The sequence below is a fragment of the Trachemys scripta genome, chromosome 1 (assembly GCF_013100865.1).
Source record: "Trachemys scripta elegans isolate TJP31775 chromosome 1, CAS_Tse_1.0, whole genome shotgun sequence".
In the NCBI taxonomy this organism is placed as follows: domain Eukaryota; kingdom Metazoa; phylum Chordata; order Testudines; family Emydidae; genus Trachemys; species Trachemys scripta.
This window is the reverse complement of record NC_048298.1, coordinates 335,855,343-335,872,749: the sequence shown is the minus strand read 5'-3', so window position 1 is coordinate 335,872,749 and position 17,407 is coordinate 335,855,343. Positions and strand designations below refer to the sequence as shown.

The following is a 17,407-nucleotide window of genomic DNA, read 5'->3' as shown; positions in this document are numbered from 1 at the left end:
CCATGAGGCTGATGGCATTTAGTTCAGTGTTGTATGAGCAGAGAGACACTTGGGATTGTGGGGCTTCCACCCGAGCTTGCAGCTGCTTCTATGGTGGCCTTCTTAGGAACTGTGGGAGGCAGCAGGCAGGCAGATTTCCAGGAGCCCCTCATGCTATCCTGGAGCCCCGGGAGCACATTGCAGGGACGGGAACAGAGCTGGGGTGATGCAACTTTCTGTGCTCCCACTGTTTTCCTCTGCCCTGTCTCTCTGCCCTAGAGTAATCAGGGGCCCTTCTAGGTGGACCCATCCACTGGGGTGGGCAACACCCTATCAGGCCACTCAGTCAGTCAATGCCCCAAGACCCTGGTGGTCTGTTCCCTATGTCCTCCAGTCTTCTGCCCGCTTTCATTAATTATTCGTTTGATGGAGCTCCCGTCCCTTGCCCTTGGGAGGCTCTCGCACAGTCTTTTCACTTTTCACTTTTCACTTCCCCTGCTCTGCAGCCTGGGACGGGCACTCAGATACCCTGGGGATGGGCTCAGTATAGGAACCTGAACAGAATCCGTCTCTTCATTCAGCTTCATCCCATTCCTCCTAGCTCCACCCCTGGCCACTCTAAATAATTCCTCTCTGTGCTCAGTCTGCCGACACTCGCTAACATCAGCCCCCTCCAAAGCCACAATAGGCCACCCCTGGTCCTCCAGTTCCAGAGCTGCCCTCCCTAGCGCTCAGGTCCGACATCTTTCTGGCACTCAGCCCTGGCAGCTAGACTGACACAGAAGAGGAAAAGAAAGGAGCATTTTCCGTGGAACTGCGGGTCACCCGCCCACCTCCCAGGTAGTGTGAAATCAACTGAGTTAATATTTGAGGAATGGCCATTGTGGTTAACCAGCGCAGAGATGGATTTCCCTCCTCCGCCCCCTGTCCCAGCATAATAACACGCCTGGGTTTTTTTCTGGCAGCAATCACAGGAGAGGGTGTTGGTTGTTCTGGAAGCCTTGAATGCACCGATGGCTAAGACTGCACTGCAAAAGCTGCTTCGTGAGTAGCCTTTGAAAGAACTGACCAGCTGGCACCATAGCAGCTGCTGAGCTGGTAGACTAGTGGCTCAGTGGGATTGTTCTGTGCTGTATCCGAAAAGATTTTCGGAGAGCCTCAAGTCCTGTCCAGTGTATAAGTAGGACCTTCAAGAACTACACCAGACAGTCCAGCACCAGCATTTACCATTATTGAGCTCAGGGTCTATTCTAGCTAGCTTTCCGCAGCATACTCACCACCATAGTAATTGTAACAACCAACCTGGAACCTGGAGGGAGGAGCACAGCACCGGAAAGTCAGTCTGTGTGCACATGGCTGGAATGCGAGCAGTGAAATTGACATTCTTGTCAGTTTCACAGCTGCTGTTATTTCACATTTTGTCTCTGGCTCCAACTGTCAACCCCATGTCTACATGGATGCTGTGTCACCCTAGTTACATTGACCTAAGCGCTAGGTCTCTCGCGGAAGTGGAGTTATTAAGTCAGTGTAGACACCAGCGCTCTTCCTCTGAGCATTCGGCGGCGGGGGGTCCTTCCGCGCCATGTCTTCGGGGCACTTCGGTGGTGGGTCTTGGAGTGAGTGAAGGACCCCCCACCGCCGAATTTCCGCCGAAGACCCAGAGCGGAAGGACCCCCTGCCGCCAAATTTCTGCTGAGGGCAGCAAAATGCCGCCCCCCAAATCCTGCCGCCCTAGGCAACCGCCTAGGGTCGCCTAGTGGAAGTGCCGGCCCTGCATGGTACATGAGAGAGTAATCAAATGTTTTCAGTGTCAGGGTTCAGAAAGAGAAAAGAAAAGAAAGAGGCAGGCAATACTTTACTCAAGCTCCACCCACAATCCCCAAATCTGCCCCCTCAGCCCCAGAATAGCTGTGCGTGTCTGCTAAACGGATCAGCACTGAAATAGTTAAGGATGCATTTCAGTACCAACCAGTAGGATCCAGGGTTAACATCTCCTTGAGATGAATGGGGGCAGTTTGCATAGGCTGTTTGCAGACTCAGCAAGAGAGCATGGCCTTGGCCTGCATTCAGGTTTCCTTCACAGTCAGAAGGGCTAGATGCCCACCAGCCCTTTCTAATGAACGTTCTAATGAATCTGCAGAGGCTGATGGGACAATCTGTGAAGTGCTGGGGAGCTGGTCTGATATGGCCACAGGCTACGCCAAAACTTACCCTTAGTGGCAAAGAGTGAGACACAGAGTTGTAAAATAACTGCCTCAATTGGGCTGCTGCATAATACGCTCCAGAGACATAGGGCTTTATGAAGCCCAGATAGCCTCAGGCGTCCACTGAGAGACAGATGAGTGTTAATTATCATCCCTAACTTACAGCGGGGCCGCTCAAGCAGAAAGAGCTTACAGGGGAATCCTAAATCCTGTGCTCAGACTATTGGCCCAGGGCCTGCCCTTCATCAAAGCAGCTAGATACCACCGTGTGTGGCTGCCGTATCCCCAGCGCTGGTAGTGGACTGTCTGGTGTAGGAACTCATGCCCTGTACAGCACGTGCAACTTTATTACAACTCAGCCTCAGGCCCTTGGATCACAAGCGTTCTTCCCTGGGACTCTGAGTCCCAATGTCTCCGCTCTGTGCCAACGCACTGCTTGGCTGCGCAGTATCACCCTGGGCAGCAATCTGTGGCTGTAAGGCCAGGCGGAGCGCAAGGCTGTGCAATCAGACCTGTGTATGGAGTATGCACCGGTGCTTTAGGGCCACAGAGTGAGCACTGGTGCCCTTGCCTGGGGCTGATACTAATCAAGGCCTGCAGGTGTTACCGTAATATACATAATAATGCTCCATAAGAACCTCCTAATAGTAGACAATGGAGCGGGACATTTCCCACCAGACTGGAAGGGACCTGCTGGATCAAGCCCAAGCCCTGCTGTCCAGCCAGCCCCGTCATTTGTCCTCACTGAGCAACGGGCAGTTCTTAGCGCGTTGTCTGAAGAAGGGCCCGAGGGAGATCGGGGCCCCACTGTGCTGGGTGCTGTACACACACATAGTAAGAGGCAGTTCCCACCCCAAAGAGTTTACAATCCAAATAGACAAGACAGCCAAAGGGCCGGGGAAGAAACAGAGGCATGGAGAGGTGAAGTGACTTGCCCAAGGTCACCCAGCAGAGCAGTGGCAGAGCCAGGAAGACCAGAGCGCTGGGCTCTAACCTAGCACCGTGTGCAGGAGCAGGAGATGTATGCTCGTTCTGGGGGTGGGGGTGGCTTAGCCCCTCACTCCCGCCCTGACAAGCAGCCTTTATCAGACAGCGGGCATAGAATAGCTTCTCACAAAGCAGCTCATAAGGGGAAAGTGAATGTCACGGCCACTGGGCAGCCAGGCTGGCCCTGAGTCTGACTGTGTGAGAGAGAGAGAGAGAGAGAGATCAGGAAAGAGAGACGCTGCATGGAGCAGACAGGCACGCGCTCCGCCTGCATTCCAGCGGTGCGGGCTCTCTCTTGGCTCTGAGCCTGCCCGGAGAGGAATTCAACGCTGCCTGTGTGAGAGTTGAGCTCCCACGGGGCACCAGATACAAGATCCCTTTCTCTGGCCGGCACTGCAGCACCTGCGACTGTGCGGCTGGAAGGTAAAGGAGCCTTCAGCAGGGAGGCAAGCCACGAGGCTGGTTCCCCAGCAGCACCTGGTGACTAGGCAAGGAGACTGGCTGTAAGGCAGCAGAGTCCTAAGGGCCCCGTCCTGCATTGCTTGCACCCCCAGAAGGCCTATCAACCCCCACTGGGGCTGGGCTGCCCTCTCCTACCACGGGGGAGCCAGGCATGCCGCAGCACAGGGCTCCAAGCCGGATCAACAGGCATATTGATCACTCAGGGTGAGCGGTACTGGCTGCCGGCTGATGAGAGGGGCTGGGAGCACCTCACTAGCCCGTTTTTCCAGACTCAGTGGGCCTGTTTTTGCAGAGGTGACAGGCAACTACCACTGCACTGGAATGAAATGGGAGCTGTGGGTGGTCGGCAAGTGGTCCCAGTTCAGATAAAATGAGCCATCACCTGAAGTGGTGCGTCTGGGGGTCAACCGAACAAAGCAGATGGGAACAAGCGCAATGCATCTAGAGGGCACTGAAGCAAGGGAGTTGGAAAAGCTGTTGGGTTTATCATCATGCACAGAGAGGCCAGCTAATCCTGCTCACCGCTTGATCACTACAGTCAGCGCCCGGCAGCACCGCGTAAAGCTCACGCCGGCCCTTGGCCGAGGTTTGGGATGGGTCAGTGGATACAATTCTGGAGGCTCGAGTCTCTGTTCCACTAGAGTCAGAAAATCTGTGCTCCTCAGCATTCCCAGCCAGGCTGCTACAAGCGCACAGTACCACAGATACCATGACAGGGCCTGCTCCGGCCCGCTCCATTCGGATCACCGGAACTGGCCTCCTGCCTGAGCCGGGCCAGAGATCTCTCTGCAGCCCCAGAGGAACGGCCACACGGCATCTGGTTCATCTAGTCCAGATAAGGTGTCGCCACCAGCAGCCAGCGCCAGACAATTCCCCTGGTAGAGGCAGCGATTGGCTAACCTGTCCCTGCCCCCAATAGCTGGAAGTCGGCAGGTGCTAAAAGGCTCCGCTGACATTTATATTATGAGAGTGGGGGACTGAGAAGAGCTGGGTTTTGCTCCCGGCTCTGCCACCGACTCACTGCGGGACCTTGGGCAAGTCACCTAGGCTACGATTTTCAGACGCCAGCGCTCACGCTGAGGCTCCTCATTGCACATTTAGACACCTAAACAAGGGGCCTGATTTTCAAAGGTGCGGAGCAGCCAGACTCCCTCTCAGCCTGTCTGCTGCCTCTTTCCCCCTCCCCCTTTCCCCTCACCCCCATGTTCCTCTCCAGCCTTCCCTTCCCTCCCCTCCTAGTCTCACTCCCCCGTTCTGCTAACTCCTCCCCTTCTGCCACGTACCCTCCCTTGCCCAGCTCCTCGGAGGGCCTGGCCTTAATTCTCCACTTGCCCCTAGGCTTCCTGAGCTTTTCCTACTCCTCCATCAAGGTCTCACAGGGTAACTTCTCCTTGCAGGACTGGCCTAGAAACCAGGAGGGGGTCGGCCTGTTCTTTAGGGGGTCTCTTTATTTCCCTTGTCAGGCAGCACGACTCCGATACCAGTGAGCTGGGCCCAGGAGACCGAGATCACGGTGCCTGCACCTTGGAGGTGGGCTGGTCCCGCCCTGCTGCGGTCTGACCACAGAGGTGAGCCGGGAGCAGAGCAGAGCAGCCCCTCCCCCTCCAAGCACGTGGGTATTTGTTCTGCTTTCAGGTCCCCCCCAGTCTTCTCTTTCATTTTGTTGGTATCCTTTAGCCTGCGAGAGACAGTGGGAATTGCAGCCTAGGATGGAGAAGGTTGCCAGGTCTCATGTGACTGAATAGGCCAATCAGAGATTTCCATGATCTTTGGCAGTTATTGCTGCAGCCCCGCACTTGTTCTTGGGGCTGGTGCTGGACTAATTAGCACCTGCAAAGCCCCTGGAGATGGCTGGCTAATCAGCCTTTGATGTTCTGCAGCCAAGGGCCACACAGGACTGGGAGGTCAGTTTCATCAGCATCCCCGTCCTCCAGAAGGTGAGACACAGGTCAGCTGACTTCCTGGCTTTGACGCTGCCTCCCTCCCGCCGGCTCATGGCCTCTCCTGCTCTGCTGGCCCCTCTGTACACAGGGATGACGGTATTTATCTCCATCGCAGAAGCAAGGGGAGGGCGGCTTGATCCATAATGTCTATTTCATCACTGGTGGAGTAATTCTACTGAAGCATCAAGGAAGAATCTAGGCCAGAGATCGGTAAAGCACTTGGCCCGGGAAAAGTGGTGTGAACACAACTGTGGTTGAAAACAGCCAGCTCCTTTTCAAAACCAGGCACCCGTAGAGTTCCAACCAAGAGCAGAGCCCCATTGTGCTAGGCACTGAGCAAACACCCTGCCCTAAAGAGCTCACAGGCTAAATAGACAAAAAGGGGAAAGGGAGAGAAAGGGAAACTGAGGCACAGAGGGAGGCTTTGGGCTAGGGTCAAATAGACAATAGCACTGGTTTTGGAACCCAGATCTCCCAGCCCAGTGCTCTGTCCACCAGGCCATGCCGCTTCCCATGCAGATATTTTTACCAGAATAAATGTATACTCCAGCCTGCTGTAGCTTTACTGATCACAGAAAACAGCTGCTCAGCCTGGACCTTGCATGTATCACGTGTCTCAATGTGGATGGGCCCAGTTTCATTCAGGCTTGTACGATGCGCTTGTCCTGTTACTTACGTGTAGGCTTGGAAGGATTCGAGTTTTGCCAGTAACGGTCTGTGAGGGGTTCCCCAGGATGCAACCTGGAACTGGGATACTGCTGAGCCCTCTGTCTTACCGACCTGGGCTCCCTCTCACACTGGGATGCTGGGGCAAGCTGCAAACCTCTCCAGGAACTGCACTTACACAGACATCCACAGGCAGGGACACATCCAGGTGAGTTACATGAATGCTTTCACCAGCCACCCAGGAACCAACAATAGAGAGGCTTCAGGCAATTCTCCACAGCTCCCAGCCTACGAACCCAGGGCTGTACTGTCTTGTCCTGGTTAGAAGCCTGACCAGTGTAAGTTTATTATTACTCAGTCCGCCCCTCCCTCAATGTAGAGAGAAGACACAACAGCTCTTGTTTCTGAGCAGATTTCCCAAGCACGTCAAGCAAAACCCACTGGTTTAGGTAAACTATAAACCAGGTTTATTAACTAGAGAGAGAGATTTTAAGTAGTAAGCATACAGATGATAGAATCATAGATTATTAGGGTTGGAAGGGACCTCAGGAGGTATCTAGTCCAACCCCCTGCTCAAAGCAGGACCAATTCCCAACTAAATCCCCAAATTGCCCCCTCATGGATTGAACTCACAACCCTGGGTTTAGCAGGCCAATGCTCAAACCACTGAGCTATCCCTTCCCCCTCAAAATAAATGGAGATATACCTATCTCATAGAACTGGAAGGGACCCTCAAGGGTCATCAAGTCCAGCCCCCTGCCTTCACTAGCAGGACCAAGTACTGATTTTGCCCCACAACCCTATGTGGCCCCCTCAAGGATTAAACTCACACTCCTGGGTTTAGCAGGCCAATGCTCAAACCACTGAGCTATCCCTCCCCATTAATCAAAGTTGGTCACCTAAGAAATAAAAGTAGTCTCACAATCTGAGTTCTATACACTAGACAGGATTTAAATCAAGCAGTATCTCCCCCTGATGGTACTGTTCCTTCATACACAGGCTGGGGTTCTCCTTTCCAGCCTGGGACCACCTCCCCTGTTGCCAATGTTTGTCCTCCAGACACTGCTTCCAGGTATTGAGTTGTGAGGGAAATGAGGACCAGGGATGATGTCGCTTCCCCTCCTTTATAGGTTCTTCCAGCTTGCTGGAAAGAGCTTTTGCTATGACCCGAATCAATCAGTGTCCATTGTCTACGTGCTCCTTCTGAGAAGTCTTCATTGTATACAATGAATAGTGATAGTGTTGATGGCCCATTAAGGGGAATCCACACTACCAAGGACTGTCTGGTTTCTCCATTGTTGTACGTGAAAGGCTGGTTGTGGGTGTTTCCAATCTTACAACATATTTCAGTAACACACAGAGTGAAACTTCATAACTTCCCCAACAACGATAGCACAGACAATCCAACAGGATATTAATGTTCAACAGATCAAGACTTTTGGAATGATACCTCTCAAGGCATACTTTGTACAAAACATATCACAATAGTAGGACAGTGGTGAATATGGGGGTGCCAGGGTGTTACAACATCAGTTTCACCATACACACACACAATCCAACAAAAATTATTTTCATCACTAATAACTGAAATGTATGTAGAGGCAAAGTAAGAAAAATGCTGCTTCAGAACTTCTTAGAGTTTGATTTAAGGCTATTTCCTTTGTATATTTTGACACGTGATGCTGACAGTTTGTGTTTTAAGAGTTATAAAACTAACTTTTTGATTCCCAACATCTCCGGTCGTTAAATAATTATGGTCTGACCCCTCCCATTGTCTGACCCTTGCATGATTCCTGCAACTGTGAACATTTAAATTGATCAAAATAATGCTTAAAACCCATTGCTCCATTGTGAAAACTTAAAATGGATACAGATTAAAAAATGCTTAAAATAAACATTGATCTAGCTCAGAATGGTGAAAAAATCCAGTTGGGCCAAGCGACCCACACTGCGACGGGCAGGAGCGACGGCAGCGCAGTGCTGTTAGACCTGCTAAGAGATGGAGATCGCATGCCATCCTCCGCGGCACCAGCTGATCAGTGCAGAGTTTCCATGGCACTGCATCATTGGCCAGGGGTGGGTTCGGTCTGCTCCCAACCTAGGCTACTCCTGGAAGTCATCTACCAGACCTTATGTCCCCCTAAGAGAGTATGTGGTGTATAATACCTGGGCTGATTTTCAGGGGGACTAGCAACCACCACTCCCCCTAGAAATCAATGCGAGCTAGACATACTCAGCACCTTTGGAAACCAGGGCAAAAGCTTTTAAAACTGGGTGCTTAGGAGGTGGCTCCTGGAGCCCGTATTTAGGCAACACAACGGACGTGACTGGGTTGTAGAAGCGCCGCTGAGCACCCCCAGCTCCTGTTTGGCTGCAATGCGATCGAGGCATGCCAAGCACCTCTGGAAAAAAATGATCAGGTCACTTCTCCGAGGTGCCTAAATCCAGATTTCAGAGTTTCCGTTTGGGCCCCCAGCTTTGAGAATCGTAGTGCAGGTCCCTATGGATTATGTCCCAGCGTGTGACAATGAGTCAAGCTAGGAGATGTGGAAAGTCACTGGAAAAAAGCACATCCTGAAAACATTGGCCATTGGAACTAACCTATCTCGTCTCTTATTATTCAGTGTTCATATCATGGGAGTGCAAAGAGGCCAACCAAGATCGGTGCCCGATTGCACTAGGCACTGCACAACATAAACAAGAGTCAGCTACTTGGCAAGGAGGCAGTCCTGTGCTCTGGGTGTCCCTTAACCTCTGACTGCCTGAAGCTGGAACTGGACGACAGGGGATGGATCATTCGATCAGTTGCCCTGTTCTGTTCATTCCCTCTAGGGCACATGGCATTGGCCACTGTCGGAAGACAGGATACTGGGCCAGATGGACCATCAGTCTGACTCAGTAAGGCCTTTCTTATGTTCTTATTCTTTCACATGGGAGGTTCAGTAGCTAATGGGGACTCAATGGTCCTTTTGTTTCAAATGTTGCCAAAACAAACTAATTATTTCCACATTTACAGCTAGGAAATCCCAGTTATTCAATGCAGCCTGCCTGCCAACCTGAACTGAGCTAGCACATCAATCGCAAGGAGAAGTCTAACAAGCCAGAGGGCAGTGCCACCTTGTGGCCATGTTACGTATGTTAGAGAAAGGAAGAAATGTCTAAGGTCATCTATGTGACAGAGGAAGGTCCCAGCTATGATCTATGGGTGGAGAGCTGGCTGGGCCCGTGATGCTGTGATCTGTGGATGATGGAGAGCTGGCTGGGCCCGTGATGGTGGTTTTCCTTATTTCCAGCTGTTTACCACACGAAGAGGAGCTGAGTATACATTCTCCCGCCGCCCCGGATTTGACTTTTCCCTTTAAGGAACGGCTGCTGTTGCAGCAGCAGGCTCACTGTATAATTTGTAAAGGGGGTGGGCAGGTGCCAGGTGGCCCCTATGATGGTGAATGGCAGGAGGGGGAGTGAGGCCTATTCATTCATGAATGGGAAGAAAGGTGGGGTCTGTACAGTCATGAATAGCAGAGGAGATGCTCCATGATACAATTTCTCTATCCTCATTAAGCTTGTGGTAGCACTCACCCCATGACAGCCCATTGAGAGGGACACGGTGGTCCATGCTATGGAGAAAGTTTAAGATCCGGTTCTAATCCAACTGCTCTGAGTGCAGAAGGCTCCCTCCGATGTTTGTAATGCTTTGTCAAAGCTAGTTTTTAAATCACGGTTACGGACGGGAAAGCGACACTAACAAAGGCAGAGGTCGGCCCTGTTTGCTGCATTTAGAAGTGCAGCGATGTGCTTTCTAACTGGCAGCCCATGCAAACTCAACCTGGATATGAAAGGCCCACTAGGGGGTACCTGGCTGTGCATCAGAACTTAGCGAGCAAGTCGGTGGAGGTGGGAACCAGAGGAAAATCTAGTTCCTTTTCCCCATGGCAGGTTGGTTCTGCAGCGCCAACACCTAGTAATACTCAGTGAGGCACCCAGCAGCTGCTCAGACGGGTACACACAAGGTGCTGGGTTATTGAGGCTGGTTTTTACAGACACTTTTTGGAGGATCTCAAACAACATTAACTATGGCCGGCAGCAAGGTCTAGTGCCTAGGACACTGGACTGGGAGTCAGAAGGTAGAAGCCACCTCATTACTCTTGCAATACAGCGGTCAGTCTGGCTTCTCTGGCTACCAGGTATTGGAGCTCTCCCCAGGGATTATCACAGAAACTGAAACTTTGTCAGTTACAACAACCTACCGCACGTAGCATGTCCCCACAGTAGATTTTGCTTAGACTTCTACAAAGCTTGGCTGTCCAGCGCAGCCAGAGAGAATGATAAGTTGTAGCCTGTAGCCGCTTGCTCTCGTAGGGGAGGGGTAATTCCAAGTTGATCTATTCTGTAGTTCGAATATTCCCGACTTCAAGCAAATACTGTGTGCTTCATTGATAAGTGGATAACAAACGAAGATCATGGCTGTGCATTTGCTCAGAAGGCAGGTAGGTGTATATGCAAGCTAGACATGTGACTGGGGGTATTAGGTCTTCACTGCAGAGTTCACTCATGCTTTTGCTTGGGTGTTGCCCCTAACCGCCCTTCTGTCCACACACAAAGCCCTGCCACCTGAGTTAAGTGGTGCTTTCACCCCTTGTGAGCTGGGGCTGTAGACTAAAGCCCAAGAGGCGCTTTTTCTCAGGCTAGAAACCTGCCCACTTTGCAGGGAGGCTAACTGATAGCCCTCCAGTGCCTTCTCGTAATTCCCTCTGCGTGCCCAGGAGAGCACAGTCCCCCACTATCCCCTGGGAAAGACTCATCAAGCAAGTCAGTGTATCGCAGCACAAAGATGCATGGGGTGCACCCCACGCAGTCCTAGCAACACACGGGTGAGTGCACCAGAGGACTCAAGAGCTTGAGTGGCTTTGCAGTGTGGCTGCTCACATCCAGCTGAGGCTGACCTGGGTGCCAATCACCCGACTGTTCCACAGTGAAAACACACCCTAAATTGCTGGCGAGTTAGCAATGTGACTGGGGTGAGGGTGGGGCAAAGTTTGGATTCTCCTTGTGGTTTAGTGCTACAGCTTTATTGTTCTACTGACAGTGACTAGTGCTGAAAAATTCTGTAAGATAACAGAACACGCAAAAGTGGTTTGAGCAGAAGACGAGATTTAGACTCTATTCCCAATTCTTCCACAGCCTCATTAGGGGAGTCACTCAACCTATGTGCCTCACTTTCCCCTTCCTGTAAAATGGGGTTAACTCTTCCCAACCTGAACTCAGTACTGACTCTAATGTTCTCAGAGACCCTCGGCGGGAAGGCGCAATGCAAGTGCATAGGGTGTTAAGAGAGACACAATCCAACACACCACAGTACAGGTAATTTAACAGCCAGAGAGCCACATTTATTACTTTCAGATGTTTCTATACAGATGGGGATAACCAATCAGAGGAGCGGAAAAAAAAAAAAGCACAAATTATGTGGAGAATTATTTCCCCTTGATACATCCCTGTCACACTGGATCATGGATAGAGAAGGAAACTCAGAACATTTACAAAACACAAGAGACTTCCATGAGTTACTGGAAAATAACTAAGTTTGATCAAGTAATGAGAGTGACTTGACGGCAGACAAGACGTACATCCATCCGCTTTCAGCAGTTGAAGAGAGGCAAACATATCACAACTAAATGGAAAAAAAGGAGGTTTTTAACGGAGGTTTTTCACAATGCTTTATTGTTTGTACACAAGAGTAATGGGACACTGAACGGGATACAAACAGAATGAAGCTCATACAGAACGATAGGACACAGAGGCCATTCAGCAACTTCTCAGGAAGTTAGATACATACTGCAATTTTTTAAAAGGAAAGAAGTAAATGATATGAGGTCACAAAGCTCCCCCCCACTCCCAGCTAGAACTAAACGTAGTTTTATTCGCTCCCAAGTTTGAGTTCCAATGGCTATACACTCAATAAGGCTTGTTCCAACTACTCAAAAGGCCAAACACCTACCACCCTCCTGCAGGCGCATACCAGCTTACAGGCCTGGGTGCTAGATGTGCAGTGAGAACCATCCTGAGGAACAATGAACAAACCAGACCAGGGTAGATCGTACAACCAGGAGAAAGACTTGCGCACAGTTGAGGGGCAACAGGTAGCGCAAACTGGCAAGTGCTGCTCATTAGCAGGGCACCAGGCTTTGGGATGTGAATGGTATAAATATACCAGAGCCCCCCAAAAAAATTTAAAGGGACAGTCCCATAGCTAACTCAGTGATGGCAGGTTTGTGAAATGAGATTTATTTTGGCCTTATGTGAGGATCTAGGCCAGATTTTCAGGGGCTCACTTCCCACTGAGAACAGTGTTAGCTGCTGGGTGCTGAACGTTTTTGAAAATCGAACTTTACACTATATTTTTAAGTGAACCTAAAATGGAGCAAAGTGAAGCTCTCTGTGCTGGACGGCCCCATTAGTCAGCACAAACATTCGTTACTTCCTTTTCCACCACGCACCCGCTCTGTGAAATCCACTCGGAACTTCCTTGGTTCAGTGACGAGAGCCCCAAATGTGATATCACAAACACCACAGGCCCACTGCGACTCATCCAAGCCACAGCAGTTGTGATGTCACAGGATGAGGCATTCCGCAATGTCTTCATTGAACCAGAAAGTACCAAGTCACCAGGTAGGTTTGTGCTGAATTTCTGCCGAGCACAGCACAACCATCCAGCTGGCCCGGAGATGGAAGCTGTCTAGTCCCCGAATGGATCTGGCATATGGAGTGATGCAAGTGCAAGCTTGCCTCACGTTACCCCACTAGTGTCTCTCCACGCTGCCCTGGAGCAATCTTTAGGAGACGATAGGGTAGGTCATTCTGCAATGCCCCAGCTCAAGTCTTGGCTCCCTGGTTGGTAATGCCTCAGTACTGGGCTAACTTGATACACGATACAGAGAAATTTTCTAAGAACTGGTGCAAGACCACAAACGTTTCAGTCAGCAGATAGTGGCGACAAAGTTACGAACATTGGCTCCATTGGGCAATCGACTAGGATTTGTGCTCCCACCACTGAGTTATCCTCATTCCCCTGCTTTTTACCCAACTGGTGTATTCTGATCAACACAACTAGCTTCAGGGATTCTACGCCTCAGTTCTAATGACACCTCACAACACTGCCGCATCCTTAATGCAACGCTGTAGGGTTTGGGATTTTTACTGGTGGTGTTTTATTATTCAGAATAGTGCTTCCATTTACAATGGCCGGACAAAATATTGAGTTGGCTTTGGTCTAATCTCCAGCCCACTGCCATTTGGAAAGTGTTTGACGAGGCCAGGTCGAGAGGAAAAGGCAAAGAGAGAAGCCTTAAAAGAAAAGCCAGCTCCAGACAGCAGCCCAAGTCGGCAGGCGTGTTAATGTAAAGAGACAGCCCTTTGATTTTCAGCTGCGCACACTCCTCTAGACGACAGTGGTTCCGAACACTGGACTAGTGTAACTGCCATTAAGATATAAGCCTATGTAAATGAGCAGCATGCAGCTCTGTTCTCAGGAACAAAGCAGGGCTGCACATTCTTGTAATACCAGAGAGGTTTGGGTTTTTAAGAAAACAAAACAAACCAGACCAGACGTTTCTGTGATCCTCAAGTCATTTAGTCTCCTATATTTGGTTCAGATAACCCTGGGCATTTAGCAAGACCTGCATTAAGTCTGATTTTAAAAACCCCAAACTTAAATAAACCAGACTCCCAAATAAACAAACTGTATCTTGTGTTAGCTAAGACAAGATTTTCTAGGGTTAAAGGCTCCATTGCTCCTTAATCTAATGCAACCTGAACAGAGGCAAGAGAGATCTCTAAATAGTTAAGGATGTAATGCAGAAATAGTACCCTTTTCATTCGTGTCCCCTTCCTCCCCCATACGTTTGCCGTTTACACAGGTCATTAAAAATGTCACTACGAAAATGCTGCCAGCGTGAGACTCAAAGGTTGATGTAGTTCAACCAAAGTAGTCAGTGTAACACCCCTTCACATACACAATTACCCCCCCCCCTCGCCCTTTGAATCTGCTTTCCGCAAGCCTAAAGCTAGTTGGATCCCCGCAAAGAACATCCATTCTCTGCTACAAGTCAGGACTTGGGGAGCTTGGCATAAAACAGCCACACCAGAAGAGGTTGTGAAATATTTATTTTTCATAAAACAAGGTCATAATTGCCAAGGTGCAACAACCAAAACACATTTCCAGGGAGCCAAAGGCACAGTGCATGGAAATGTAGCCCCTCACCACCCTTGTAGTGTGATAGCAAAGGCTGAAATAGAAGGTATTTTACTCTTTGTGGGGCTATCTGATAAACCAGTTCCCTTCTCTAGAAAGGGAGAGGACAGCACAAGAGGTGAACATGGGGAGTTATCTAATGTAGTAACCCACAAGAGATTTAAGCACATGACAGAATTTGACTCCAAGGATCCTATTCACATGCTTGAAATTAAACACATGGTTAAGTAGCTTGCTGAATGAGGGCCTTGGTTAACGCTGCATACCACTGCTTTGGTTCCTGCCCCTACAAACAGTTTGACAACCCAAGTAATCTGAAAAGGGTCGAGAACCTTGCAAGACTGCAAGATGTGCAGTGGGGGGAAGGGAGATTTTTTGTTGTGTTTTCCAATTATAAACTGACTTCTCCATTATTGGAAACCATGAAACTAATCAGCAGACAAACTGGAATAGACTTAGTCCTGGGTCCTTATTGGTCAGTGAGCTGAATCACACGGTGAAGCAATGCCAAGTTGTGACTGATAGGGAGGGCTATACAAGGAGTCAAAAATTGCTTGTTTAGTACCTCAGCATCAGTCGCCAAAGTGTCGCATGGACACAGAACTCATCTGGAATTGCAAATTCTCGTTTCTAATCTAGTGGTTTCAGACTCTGGTGGCCGGGGGGGAATACGCAGCCAGGCCATAGCTGAAGAGTCCAGCACTGAGGGCTTGTCTACACTACTGAGTGGGGTCGATCTAAGATTTGCAACTTCAGGTATGTTAATAGCATAGCTGAAGTCGATGTACTTCGATCTACTTACCGCGGTGTCTTCACTGTGGTAAGTCGACAGTTGACGCTCTCCTGTCAACTCCGCTTGCACGTCTCGTTCTGGAGGAGTACCAAGTCGACGGTCGATTTATCACATCTAGACTAGACGCGATAAATTGACCCCTGCTGGATCGATCACTGCCCGCCAATCCGGCAGGTAGTGTAGACAAGCCCTGAGTGAGTGTGAGAATGAGACAGAAGAAGAGAACAGTAGTTCTCCCTCAGGGTAAACATTATGCGTGACTGGGCTTTACCTGCTTTTTGTGCCATTTCCCCCCTACCAGCACAGCACAAACGTCAAGGATTTACTAGGCCTGTCGTAGGATACGCCCACAGCCATTACAGCTCCCAGACTAGGCGAGTAACAGAGCTATGCTTCAACTAGCAGAGTCACTTCATCACTCAGCATGAAAGGGTTAAGGAATAAAGCCGCAATTTTATTAGTTCAAGAACATCAAGATATTGTTGCAAATAGCTCCACGTGCTCTATTGCTCTCGTGGGGGATTTCATAGGAGGTGAAAAGGATCTAACAAATTATCCAGGGCTGGCCTGTACCCTGAAGAAACTCTCTCAGAGCTACTGCATGAATAAAGGCTTGTAGCTGATCAGTGCTAAACATCAAATACAGAACAGGGACTTTCCCACAATACACTGAGCAGGGCCTCACACATGCATGGCAAGCAACTGCTTGGGCCAGGGTCAGACTGTTGGTGGGATTTTCCTCCAAGACCCTCTCTCTCCCTACCGCTAGCTAGCTCAGCATTCCAGCCACTGCCTGGTCGGTCTAGTCTCCTCCGAAAAACAGCTGCCCGAGGTGCCAATCTCCACTCACTGGTGTGTGGTGACAAGAGGTGCAGAACCAGGTAGGCAGAAACTCCACAAGCAGAGAATGGCCACTGGCCTGTTTGTGGCAGATCATGAGGTTACTGCTGATATTGTGGCTTCCCCTCTAAACGCAGAGCCCCAGCTGAGGCTATTCTCCAGAGAGACCCCGGGAGTGAACCTGTGGAGGAAGCGGCAGGACCCCTCAAAGGAGCTCATGGTCCCATTTTCCCAGTCCCGCCCTTAGTGGAACTAGAAGGGAAGGTAGTTCATAGCGCAGTCGGTTCTCTCCCCCACAATTTACAGGCCCTAAAATTATATGGCCGGCCCTGGTGAGATGAAAAACTCTCAAAGAAGCCGGTTCCTCACATGCATTAAAAAAAAAAAAAAAAAAAGCAGTGTTGGGTATTTCCCATATAGTTCCACGAAGAAATCCTGATGCCTTCAGATTAGCTGCAATGCCCTTTGGGGAATCATATCTGCCCAAAGCCCCTTAGTGGTTGTGTTCAACAAAGCCTGAGGATTCATGGAGATAAGAGAGATGTTCTACTACTCGGGGTTTCAGGTGGTCTTTCCTTGCAGCAGTGGAGAGGAGCCTGTGTCCAAGAGGCCGACGAGCTTCGCAAGGACTCAGATACGAGCTGCCTTCCGGCAAGGAAATTCCTAGAAACCAGCTCTATGGGACTGATCTCAGGCCAATTTCTTGTCATTGCTGAACTGGATAGATGAGAAGGATATGGATACATCACAGTGGCCTCTGGTGCAGTTTATTTACAATGGAACTCAGTGCTGGAGAACATCAGGATATTAACAACCAGGAAACACACTGACGGGGAGAGAAGAAGAATTGTACATTAAATCTCAATGATCCTCCGTAGAATTCAAATCCACACCACCCAAGATAACTCACTAATGCTAATAAAGCTGAAACTCAAAGGATCTGTAATGTAGGTTAAGTCTTCATGGGCAATGTCCCGGTTAGGTGCATGCAGGTAGAACAGCAATAGAGATACACAGCTCTCACTATTAGTGTTTTATCCTGCTCTCTATGGCTTAAAGCAGCAGACCACAGTAGGTATAACAAACTGCCCATCCCTCAGATACACCTCTTTCGAAGCTGCTGACAAGTACAACCACGACAGCAGCAGCAAACTAATGCCTTATAATCCTCCCAGCAATAGCTTGCCAAAGCCTGCTACAGACTCAGACGCAGCATAATGTTGCCCTGGTGACTTCTCCCACTTCCGTTGCTTTAAAGCACACCCACACCCTGTATCCTGTCCTC

General features: G+C 49.9%; 1 protein-coding gene across 1 annotated transcript in view; it reads right to left on the bottom strand.

The window, feature by feature from the left end:
- Nucleotides 1–11,606: 11,606 nt before the first annotated feature.
- PPME1 (protein phosphatase methylesterase 1) overlaps nucleotides 11,607–17,407 on the bottom strand; it is a 40,772-nt gene continuing 34,971 nt past the window's right edge. Inside the window, exon 14 of the mRNA XM_034759201.1 lies at nucleotides 11,607–16,948. Within this exon, the coding sequence (XP_034615092.1) occupies nucleotides 16,930–16,948 (19 nt within the window). The 3' untranslated portion in view covers nucleotides 11,607–16,929. The remainder of the gene's footprint in view (nucleotides 16,949–17,407) is intronic.